Raw genomic sequence first — 11,009 nt, forward strand, 5'->3', positions numbered from 1 at the left:
ACCTGAAAATGGTGCTGGGTGCAGGGCAAGTGAGCGTATGCCAGGTGAGCATGACCCAGGCCAATCTCGTGTTGCTTTGCTTGGCAAGGAAACATCAAGTCCCACATGCCTTGATGGACAAGGCCAAAGTTTGTTTTTGTTCCTTTTTCCTACAGAAATTAGCAGGTGCATGGATTTGTCTCCAGCTCAGGGCTGGCCCAACCATGAGACCAGCTGAGGCATTTGCCTCTGGTAGCAGATTGGGGAGGGGTCACCATCTCTACTTGCCTCCATTGCTTCTCCTTTTCCTTTCACTCCCTGAATTGGAAAAGGACAAGGGGGACAGAGAGGAAGAGGAAATGTGGAGGGGAGGCTGAGTTGGTGCATCAGGGACTGGGAAGAGTAGAGGCTGGCACAGCATCGAGTAAGGGCAGTGTTTGGCATGGTGCCTCAGGAGGTCTTGGATCAGCCCTCCTCCAGTTCCAGTGGAACACGCAAGATAGTCACTGGAAAAAGCATGGTTGGCAAAACTGGAGATTAATGTAGCTGGTGGATTTAGTAAAGATTCAATAAAAGCCAACTGGTCATATTACTGCCTACCCAGAGGCTATGGACCCCTGCAAAGTCGGGCTGTACGAAGACTAAAATAACAAATGAGCTGGAAGCTTTGCCCATGTTGGCATTTCTGGAGAAGCAGATCCAGCTTACTGCAAGTTCTCCCACTGTTTCCCTCTTGATTTTTGGGGGGCAAAGGGGACGAGGAGCTCACCTGCAGCGGACCACTGTGGCAAACTTTTTGTCTTGTTTTTAATGTCCTTTTTAAAAGGAACATCAGATCCTCTTCAGGTAGTTTTCTACTGGCAGCTGCTAAGTCTGCACAATGTCCCAACAGTTGCGCCGTCTGGGCCATTGTAAGGGGGAAAAAAATCACAGCAGTTAATAGTTGTTACCACTAGGAGGCACTCCGATACTGCTTTTGCACTTAGAAGGAAGGGAAAGGAAATGGTGCTTTGAGAGCCCCTAAGCCCCCTTGCCTTCCTTTGTCCTGGAACTCAGTCAGATGGGTGGTGCATCATCTGAGGTATTGGGGCACTGAATGAGAGAGGAAGCGGACTGAATGGACTTGGTCCATCTCAATGTCCCCTATACCACAAACTCTTTTGGGGGGGGGAAGGGGGGGCTGGTGTAGATGAGAAGGTTCTTATAAAAGTCATCTCTGACTGAATTTTTCTCCTGCTCATGAACCAGCCTTCAATGTCCATGTACTGGGGAATTAAGGAATCAGAACATGGGAAAAAAGGAGCAGTCAACTGTCAGGAAGTGATTTGTCTCTATTAGCACATCCTGATTAAATGAAGCCTCCCAAGATGTTGGAAAGAAATCCTAACTTTCAATGTATCTCCTAGACATATTGACAGGGACTGCATGTCCATGAGGACAAGGGAATCCCTTTCATTGTTGTCGACAATCTCTTTTCTCCCACACCTGCTGAACTTGAAAAGGGAAAAAGTGGAGGAGAGGAGAGCAATTAGAGCAGTGTTCTTCAACCTTGTGGTTGAGACCCCAGTGGGATTGTGAAGCCTCAGTTGTGGGGTTGCAGCAATTTACAGGAATAAAAAATGGTTGAAGACCACTGGACTAGGGAATCACCAGGTAAATGGGAAGGCATCTGGTGTTCAGGTCCCAGGAGCTGGTGTCCCAGTCCTGCTCAGCTTCTTAACAATAGAGCTAAAAGAGCTTTCGCTAGTGCCAGGCTTCATGGTCACCTTTTCTGCTCTCTTTAATAAGAATATTTGGTTACACTGAACAGTGCTGGGAGGGTGGAAAGGGGGTGGGGGCAGAAGATAGGGTCCCAGGAGGGGAAAGGAACAATGGTGGGCCCCTAATCTCAAAGCGTTTGTTGGGGTCATGGCAGAAAAAAGGTTGAAGACTGCTGAGTTAGAAGACCTCCCAGGAGACGCCTAGTTCACCACTTTGCTCTCCCCCCCGACTTTCTCTTCTGTTGCACCCCCCTTCTATTTCATCTCCTATGAGTGAAGGGGGAAGCAGCATGCTGGCATGCCACTGGATGAGGGAGGGAGCATTTGGTGCCCTGCCTTAGGCATGGGGAGAAGTGGTGCCATACTTGCCTTCATGAAACCAAACCAGATGCATAAGGTTATGGATAGAGGTCAACAGCTTTGGAGGCCCTTTATTTTTGTTTTTCCTATTTCTGTTTGTGGCTGTTATTGTTAAATTATTGCTGTTATTATTGACGGGTCCCTTTATGGAGATTCTCTAGAGAGGATTGTCTGTCCTGCTTCAAGCAGGGAGTCAGACTTAAACAGCCTTGGAGGCCCTTTCCAGCTCTGTGATTCTGTTATGACTCTCGGAATTAAAATCAATTTTTGCTGCTTCAGAATATCTTAAGAATATTTATATACCACTTCTCAACACAAAAACTTGACCAAGGCACCTCCATAGCAAAATACGGTATATAAATAAATGCATCTCTGTCCCTGCCAGGGAGAGATGCAGGAGAGAAACTAATAAACAGTCACTGGGACAGTTGCTCCCCCTGCTATGCTAAATATTAAGGAGAAGCACTTTAAAATGTGCCTTATTAGCCAATTAGGAGAGGTAAATTAAGAAAGATCTGACAAAGCTATCCCACTTTCCAGTGCTGATACAGTCCTGAGATAAGGGAACAAATGTTCCCTTACTTTGAGAGACATCAGTGACTGCCCCCCACCTCACCTGCCCCATTGGCACAGCTACATCAGTGCTGGAAAGTTGGATAGGATTAAATTCTGAGACTAATAAGGATTAATCCTTGCTTGGTCTTGAGTTGATGTTGGCCAGTAATATACCTAAAAGAAACCTACACAGGTAAAGTGTAGGATGTTATGGACATTTTATAAAATTCCTACTGAAAACCCACATGTTCATTGGAGGATGGTGATACAAACGGGTTATGTTTTTACTTTTGTCCAGAATGAACTTTTAGTTTTATTTTCCTTCAACTTGCTTAATGTTGCCCACATCTGTGTAACACCAAAGATAGCCACTAGGTGTTGGACTGTCACAAAGGGAAGTCCTCTGTGCGGGAGCCAGCCTGCCACATGGTGTCAGAGGTGCTCTGTAAGTGGAAGGCACTGTCTGAGAGCTAACCACCAGATCTCGGAGAGGGCTTAGTGGTTAACCATCAACCACAGCATCCTTCCTATGGCAAGGGCTGGTGTGGGAGGCTGCTTGTGGAACCAGATCGAAACATTGTGGGAAGGCCACAGAAAGGACAAAATGTCTGGGTTGAGGGTTAGTCCCACACATTACATTTCTGAAAGATTGCAGTGAGTTTCAGATTCACTCTCCCATCTGAAACACATTTTCTAAAAAGGCAAGTAAAACTGAGGCACAGCACCTGTGCAGATGAGCTATCGGAGCTGAACCAGAGGCAAAACATGTTTTTCTTCCACGTCTCTATTGAAGAGATTTCTAGCCTGCCTTATAGATTAAATAGAATCACAAAGTTGAAAGGGACCCACAAGGTCATCTAGAGGTCCAATCCCCTGCCTGTAAAACTCACATGGTGGTGGTGAACAATAGAGATATATGGAGAAACACACATGCTGGCAGTTAACAACGTCAAGGGCTACGTTGTTTTTTGCCCCAGTGTGACAACGGGGCTGTGTCACGAGCATTGGACAAGGAGTGCCCCACCTATGGAACTTAACTCATAAGCTTGTAGCCAGGGCCTCAGAGAAATTTTAGGGGGGGGGGGTACAAAGTTTCTTTTGGGACCCTTCACAGAGGGAGGGGTGAAAAAGCAGGGGAGGGTGGTGTTGGGGCAAGCAGAATGGGGTTGGAGACGGGGCCACTGAGAGGAATTTTATCAGGGGGTACAAAGTTTCTTTAGGGCCCCTTTGCAAAGGGGGAGGGGTGAAACAGAGCAGGGGAGGGTGGTGACAAGCAAGCAGAATAGGGGCAGGGAGGGTAGAGAAGCTGGAAAAGCCTTTGGAGCCCAGGTCTACCAATCCATGTGGCATCAGTAGTGTCCCCAGCATTCCCAGTTGTGGTAGTGTTGCCAGCATCCCGTGCGGGCAACAAGTCTGATAGGAAAATGTAAGGAACTTTCTGGGCTCCCTCCTTTGGCTCCTGGCCCCGCTTTTGACCCTGGGCCTGGGTACAAATTACCCCCTTTACCCCCCTCACCTAGGCCCTGGTTGGAGAAGACCAAACATGGTGGGGGGTGGAGACAGCTGGAAAAGTCTTTGGAGCCCAGGTCTACTCACCCGCATGGCATCAGCAGCTAGATACAGTTATAGGGAAAACCAAACACACTCCTAAGTCTCTCTAAAATCTTTTAAATGTAGAAAATCACTGCAGAAAATTAACGTCATTGAACTTAGGCTCACGTAGAATGGAAAGTGTCCTGTGTGTAACAAAACTTACTTCTGCAGCGGCTCTAGTCCCGCAACTGTGTCCCTGAGCTCCAATACATTCCTTCAGGGTAAGCAGATCCACAAGCCAAAGAGCTTTCCTCCTAGGCATGACACTGTGTTAAGGAGTGTCATGTATGCATTCCTCGGCCCAGCAGATATGGCTTGTGGTAGTAGCTGCAGCCACACGCTTGCAGTAGTGCCCCCAGCATCCTGCGCAGGTAACAAATCTGAGTGAGATAGGAGATCCCAAGAAATTTCTGGGCCCCCCTCCTTTGACCCTGGGCCTGGGTACAAATTACCCCCTTTCATGGGCCCTGCTTGTAGCAAGGATTGCATTCAAGCATCCTTGCATCCTCCAGCAACCCCCTCCACCACCTCGTCTAACAAGGTGTTTTCTCTCCACCCTGCCTCCTTGAACACCGTGGAATGGTGGATTGGAGCTCTGATTGGAGCCTTTTCAGGTCAGAAAGGTGCACGTGGATAGATAAGAAGTCGGGCTACTTAATCTCCCACATGCATTCCATTAACCTTGAAAGGGTGTATCCAGCCATGTGCTAAGGGTGAAAACATAAGCATACTGTTAGACCCTGAAAAGGTGCGATCAGTGCCCCGTTCTACTCTTTTCGGGTTTTCCTCTCTCTCTCTGTGTATGCATACACATGATGGGGGGGGGGGATATGACTTGCTTTCTTCCTGTTCCCACACACTTCAAATGCAGGTGGCAATGCATGGAGCTCCTCTGAAAGTTAATTGAGGTTAGAAAGGAATGCTCAAGGCAGCCTGATTCATTTTAGGATGGAACCTGTTCCTGCTGGATCACATCTAATGTTGCTGTGGTGTCCATCATCCAGGCTGCTCCTTCACTTCCTGCAGACATGAAAATATTTGTTCATAACCTTCAAGCCACTGCTGTGATCAGGCGAACAAGCTACCTGGATGTCTTATGTGTGCTTGTCCCCTTTATTCTTGATTCTTTAGTCTAGAACAGAGGTGCCCAAACCCCGGCCCGGGGGCCACTTGCGGCCCTCAAGGTCTCTCAATGCGGCCCTCAGGGAGCCCCCAATCTCCAATGAGCCTCTGGCCCTCCAGGTTTGTTGGAGCCCACACTGGCCCGATGCAACTGCTCTCAGTGTGAGGGCAGCTGTTTGACTTCTCGCGTGAGCTGTGGGATGAGGGCTCCCTCCACTGTTTGCTGTTTCACGTCTGTGATGCAGTAGCAGCAGCAAAGGAAAGGCCAGCCTTGCTTTGTGCAAAGCCTTTTTATAGGCCTTGAGCTATTGCAAGACCTTCATTCATTCATATAAGTTCATCTTTAATATATTCATTTATGTAAATTGATTCAAATTTTAAATGCAAATTAATTCTTTTTTCCCCCCGGTCCCCGACACAGTGTCAGAGAGCTGATGTGGCCCTCCTGCCAAAAACTTTGGACACCCCTGGTCTAGAAAGAAGGGAATCTGAGGGGGGCGAAATGATTGAGAGATTCAAAATTATGCAGGGATGGTCTTTTTCCTCTCACACAACATCAGAACCAGGAGAGATCCACTAGAATGGAGTGTCAGGAGAGTTAGACAAAAGAAAACATTTCTTTACCCAGTGTGTAATTAGACTGTGGAACTCCTTGCCACAGGTTGTGGTGATAGCACCTGGCCTAGATGCCTTTCAAAGAGGACTGGACAGATTTCTAGAATAATAATAATAAAATAATAACTTTATTTCTACCCCGCCTTTCTCCCCGAAGGGACTCAAGGCGGCTAGAAGAAAAGTCCATCACATGTTACAAGCCATGATGGGTTTGTGCAACCTCCTGGTTTTAGAAATAGGCTACCTCAGAATGCCAGGTGCAAAGGGGTGGCAACAGGATGCAGCTCTCTTGTTTTGTGTGCTCCCTGAGGCATCTGGTGGGCCACTATGATATACAGAATGCTGGACTAGATGGGCCTTTGGTCTGATCCAATGGAACACTTACGTTCTGATGTTCTTATGGCTGGGTCAGAATGCCACAATGCAGAGGTTAAGCTCCATTCCCAGAACATCAGAAGCAGCTTCCTGTGGAGTCAGGACCTTGGTCCACGAAGCTCAGTATTGTCTGGACACTGACTGGCAGCCCTTTGCTATAGTTCCAGATTGGTCTTTTCTGGACCTACATCAAGATGCTACCAGGATTGACCCGAGGACATTTGCATGCAAGAGAGGCGCTATCCTGCAAACCACAGCCCTTCCTCAGAGCAAGTTTCAAGTTTCGGTGCTGGGAAATGGGTCTTTCTCCTCACCCCACGGCCTTTGTGTGAGTTGTCCCTCAAGGTTCTTCAAGGTTCGCTTTTGTCTCTCGTGACTTTTACCATCTACTTGAAGTAGCTGCGGGATGTTGTCCAGCAAATCAATCTGATTATGCATTAATGGAAATATCTGTATGCTGGAATACTTTGCCCAAGATAAGCAGGGTGGTGATTAGGGGCCTGCGTTTTGATCTCCGGAGACCTATTGCCTGTGAAATGATTTATTGCATAGGCAGGAAAGGAAGAAAGAGGCAAACAGGCACAGGGAAAGAGAACAACAGCAGGGGAAAAGGAGGAACGCCCCCTCCCCCAAATTCTGTGCAGCAGTTTTGCCCCCTTCCACCTTCCCCCTTGATGAGTACGGGATGCGGGGGGGATGCAGTCAGGATGAGAAACCAAAAACCACCAGACTGAAGAAAATGAAAAGTTAAACATCTCCTGTGAGGGCAAGACACTGATTATTATTTAGTTATTCATTCATTCATACATACATACCCCGAATTTTGCCAGCCATCCTGAGCGATTAAAATGACTACCCTAAATTGTTACAAATGAAACAGAGGCAGTGTCATTAAATTAAGCAAGGACAAAATGAAAAAGTTGCTTCTAGGGAGAAAGAACAACCAGGGCCAGGCCAAGACTACCTGATGCCTGAGGTGGCATGCCAAAGGCTGCCTCCCCCTTCACTTGATGGTGTGCCAGCTTCTGCTCCTCCCACTCTCCAATGTTCTAGCTCAGTAGTCTCCTCCCCTCCGCACTTCCTCATTTTTCTTTTTCCCCCTTACTTTTCCTTTTCCAATCTAAGGAAGAGGAGAAGAGGAGGCAAGTGGGCAGAGATGGGGGCCCCACCAACCTGCTGCCTGAGGCAAACATGTCAGTTGGCCTTACAGATGGGCCGGCCCTGAAAAAAACAACTGGGAAAACTGGCTAGACTAAGAGAAAACATGGCATGGGGCAGATCCAGTGAAAGGAGAAATGCACTGGTACTGCTTCCCTCCCCACGCTCCTTGATCATGCCAGTTTTGGATGAATTAAGGTACTGCCTTAGAAAAAGGGGAGGAGGGAAAAGAGCAAAACATCTTAACACAAGTTACCGACATGATCCTGTGTCACTAAGTTTTCCCCCACTCACTGACCCCACTCACTCACACAGTCACGAGACACTGGCTAGATTGTTGGTTCAGATATGGGCACTGGATCTCCCCCTCCCTGCCCCACATTTGGGGCTATCTAGCTTAGGAAAAAAATATACAATGGTGGGGGGTAAAATTAAGGTGCCTGGTGGGGTGAAAGCATATACAGAGACATCTTGTCTCCCCATCTCGTAATACAAAAAACTGATGTACAGCTGACTGGCCAGGGATTCAGGCTAAACCTTTTCATACGGAAATAAATTTTAATTCATTTATGGAATGCACAGCCACACGATCTTGTGGTGACTGCGGGCTACTGGTGAGTCCCCAGCTCAGGTGGCTTTAAAAGGGAAATTAAACACTATCATGGGGATGCAGAGGTCTGCCAGTGACTTCTGGAGCCTCCTTGTTCAGGTGCAGTATACCTTGGAAATACCAGTTGCTGGGGAGCAATGCTAGATCAGAGTTGTTGCCTGCATGCCTTAGTTGTGGACACCTGTAGAAGCATCTGGTTGGCCACTGTTGGGAAGTAGCAAGTTGGATTTGAGGACCTCGCCTTGGTCTGATCTGACAGGATTCTGCTGATATCAGTACCGGCTATAAAACTCTCATCACCTCCCTGCCTAACCCTTTCTCACGGGTTTCATTAAGATGAATTAGATGGGTGCCACAAAGCACCCACATAAAAATGCAGGTGACTCTGCTGATACGGTTGATGTATGTTTTGATCACTGAAGAATTAAAGGCACAATTAACGACAACAACGATGAATCATTAGGAGCCCAGGTGGTTGTGGAGTTATTCATTAATACCCATCCGGCCACTGTTTACCTGAGACTGAAGTGGCATCATGCCAACCCACTGATAATCGCTTGCATAAAACGAGGAAAGGTCCATAATAAAAGTCGAGTCAAGGAAGCCGGCAGCTGCCACTGGGAAGCCAGACACAAGCTTGAGAAGGTCTCCATGGAAGCTTGCATGGGCAGGCTGGAGAGAGAAGCAACTTCTCCCGGAGTAACCAAGGAGGCAGTGGTCAGTTCTGGGTCCGTTCAAGAGACAGCTGTTGAGATGGACACACCAGATGATGCTCGAGCTGCAAGGAACATTGAATGCAGGACGCAGACTTCAGAAGGAGAACCCCCGGCATCTCCTGAGGAACTCCCATGTCCACAGGTCTCAAGCCAATCAGTTACAGACATGATGTCAGTGACTTCTTCTAAGGGCCCAGTTTCAGCAGCAGTTTCTGGGGGCAGCTCCAACAGTCCAGTTGATAAAGGCGACTTCCCGCGCCTCTCCGAAGCCTCCACCCCAGACATGGAATGTCTTGTCTGCTGCAACCAGTACAGTCTCAGCAGGCTGCCCAAGGTCCTTGCTTGCCGGCACGTTTTCTGTGCTGCCTGCCTAAAGCTCATCTTGAGGCATGAAGACGACAGCTGGAGAATTGTGTGTCCCGTGTGCAGGAGAGGAACCATCGTTTTTGGAGGCCTGATCTGCAGCCTTCACAACCAGGAAGATCTCCTGGGATGTTTGGGCAACTCAGAGGTGCTTTTTTCTTCGGGGGCTCAGATCGGGCCACAACTTGCCTCTGGTACATTCTACATCCACCAGGATGATAACACCAACAACCGGGTGGCCACCAAAAGACTCCTCTTTCTACTCTTGTTCATGGTGATGATTGTTCTTCTTGCACTTCCCTTCATGTACCCCGGGATGCTGAAGATCACCCTTTGCATTGCTGTCATCTTGGGCCTGGCCATGTCTGGGGTGCTCTGCTTCAACCCAAAGTGGACCTTTGGCTGCTGTGACCTGCCATCCCAGCAAAAGAGAGCCAATCACATTACATCAATTGCCTAAAACGTCTCTTATTCTGGTATGCTTTGGGCCTCCAGAAGCTCTCTCCGTTATCTAAGGCTCCAGGGTGGTTGGTTTTTTTTTTCAGACAACACTTCTAGCAAGTCACTTGACTGAACTGCTTTGGATTCCTGTTGCGAATCAAGTCAATTTAACCTGTTCTCGACTCCTGCTGTGTTCTCATTGTGATGGAGGAATGTTGAGTCTGTGATAGATCCTTACTCAGAAGGTGGACATTCCTACATCCCATCCCAGGTCTGTTCCCTGTTAATAGGATCTCAGGTAGCAGGGCTGAGAAAAGAGAACTGGAGAGCTGCTGCCAGCCACAATTGAATGCCAGCAAGGTAGACCACTGTTCTACAAAGGTGGGGTGGTGAAATGGTTAGAGTGTCAGACTATGTCCACAGAGTACCAGTTCAAATCCTCCCTTAACTGTGTGATGATCCCTAGGTGACCTGGGGCTACTCCTTAATCTTTCAGTGTCTCCTACCACACGGTACCAACAGGTAGGATAAAAATGCAATACATCAAATCATGTTGTTGGCAACCTTCAGTCTCGAAAGACTATGGTATCGCGCTCTGAAAGGTGGTTCTGGAACAGCGTCTAGTGTGGCTGAAAAGGCCAATTCGGGAGTGACAATCCCTTCCACACTGGGAGCAAGTGCAGTCTGTCCCTGGTCTGTCTCCCTGGCTATGGGCCTTCCTTCTTTGCCTCTTAGCCTCAGACTGTTGGCCAAGTGTATCTTCAAACTGGGAAAGGCCATGTTGCACAGCCTGCCTCCAAGCGGGCCGCTCAGAGGCCAGGGTTTCCCACCTGTTGAGGTCCACTCCTAAGGCCTTCAGATCCCTCTTGCAGATGTCCTTGTATCGCATTAATTAATGCATTGTTAATTGTATTAAATGTATTGTTAATTAAATGTTAATTAACATTGTTAATTGTTAATGTATTAATGCATTGTTAATTGAGTGTCACAGAAGTTGAGAACTTGCAACACGACATCGGCCACAGGTTGAATTCACCATTCACAGCCTGGTGAATGCTTCTAAACTGAAAACAATACTATTGCTTGATGGGGGCACAGCCTGGGGTAGCAGGTTGGCAAAGGGGCACCAGCCTGTCCTCTGTGTTCCTGGAGTGGTAAAGCAAGAGGAGAAGTAAAATAGTGGGAAAGATAGAGGAATGGTGGGCTAGAGCACCCTCCACACATTGGATCCTGGAGGAGGAGAGGTGGTGTGGCCCTGGGTAAGGGGGAGGACAGAGAGCATTTTGCTCACCACTTCAGAGGCTGGGAGGTCTTGGGAGTGTTCCTGACAGCATCCTTGGCAGCTGTGGCCCTGGTGAGAAG

General features: G+C 48.1%; 1 protein-coding gene across 1 annotated transcript; it reads left to right on the forward strand.

Moving 5' to 3' along the window:
• The first annotated feature begins 8,778 nt into the window (after positions 1-8,778).
• LOC136660308 (E3 ubiquitin-protein ligase RNF186-like) lies at positions 8,779-9,666 on the forward strand. The gene has a single exon (XM_066637435.1). The coding sequence runs from the start codon at positions 8,779-8,781 to the stop codon at positions 9,664-9,666; it is 888 nt and encodes a 295-aa protein (XP_066493532.1).
• Positions 9,667-11,009: the final 1,343 nt, after the last annotated feature.

The sequence above is a fragment of the Tiliqua scincoides genome, chromosome 9 (genome assembly GCF_035046505.1).
Source record: "Tiliqua scincoides isolate rTilSci1 chromosome 9, rTilSci1.hap2, whole genome shotgun sequence".
Taxonomy (NCBI): Eukaryota; Metazoa; Chordata; class Lepidosauria; order Squamata; family Scincidae; genus Tiliqua; species Tiliqua scincoides.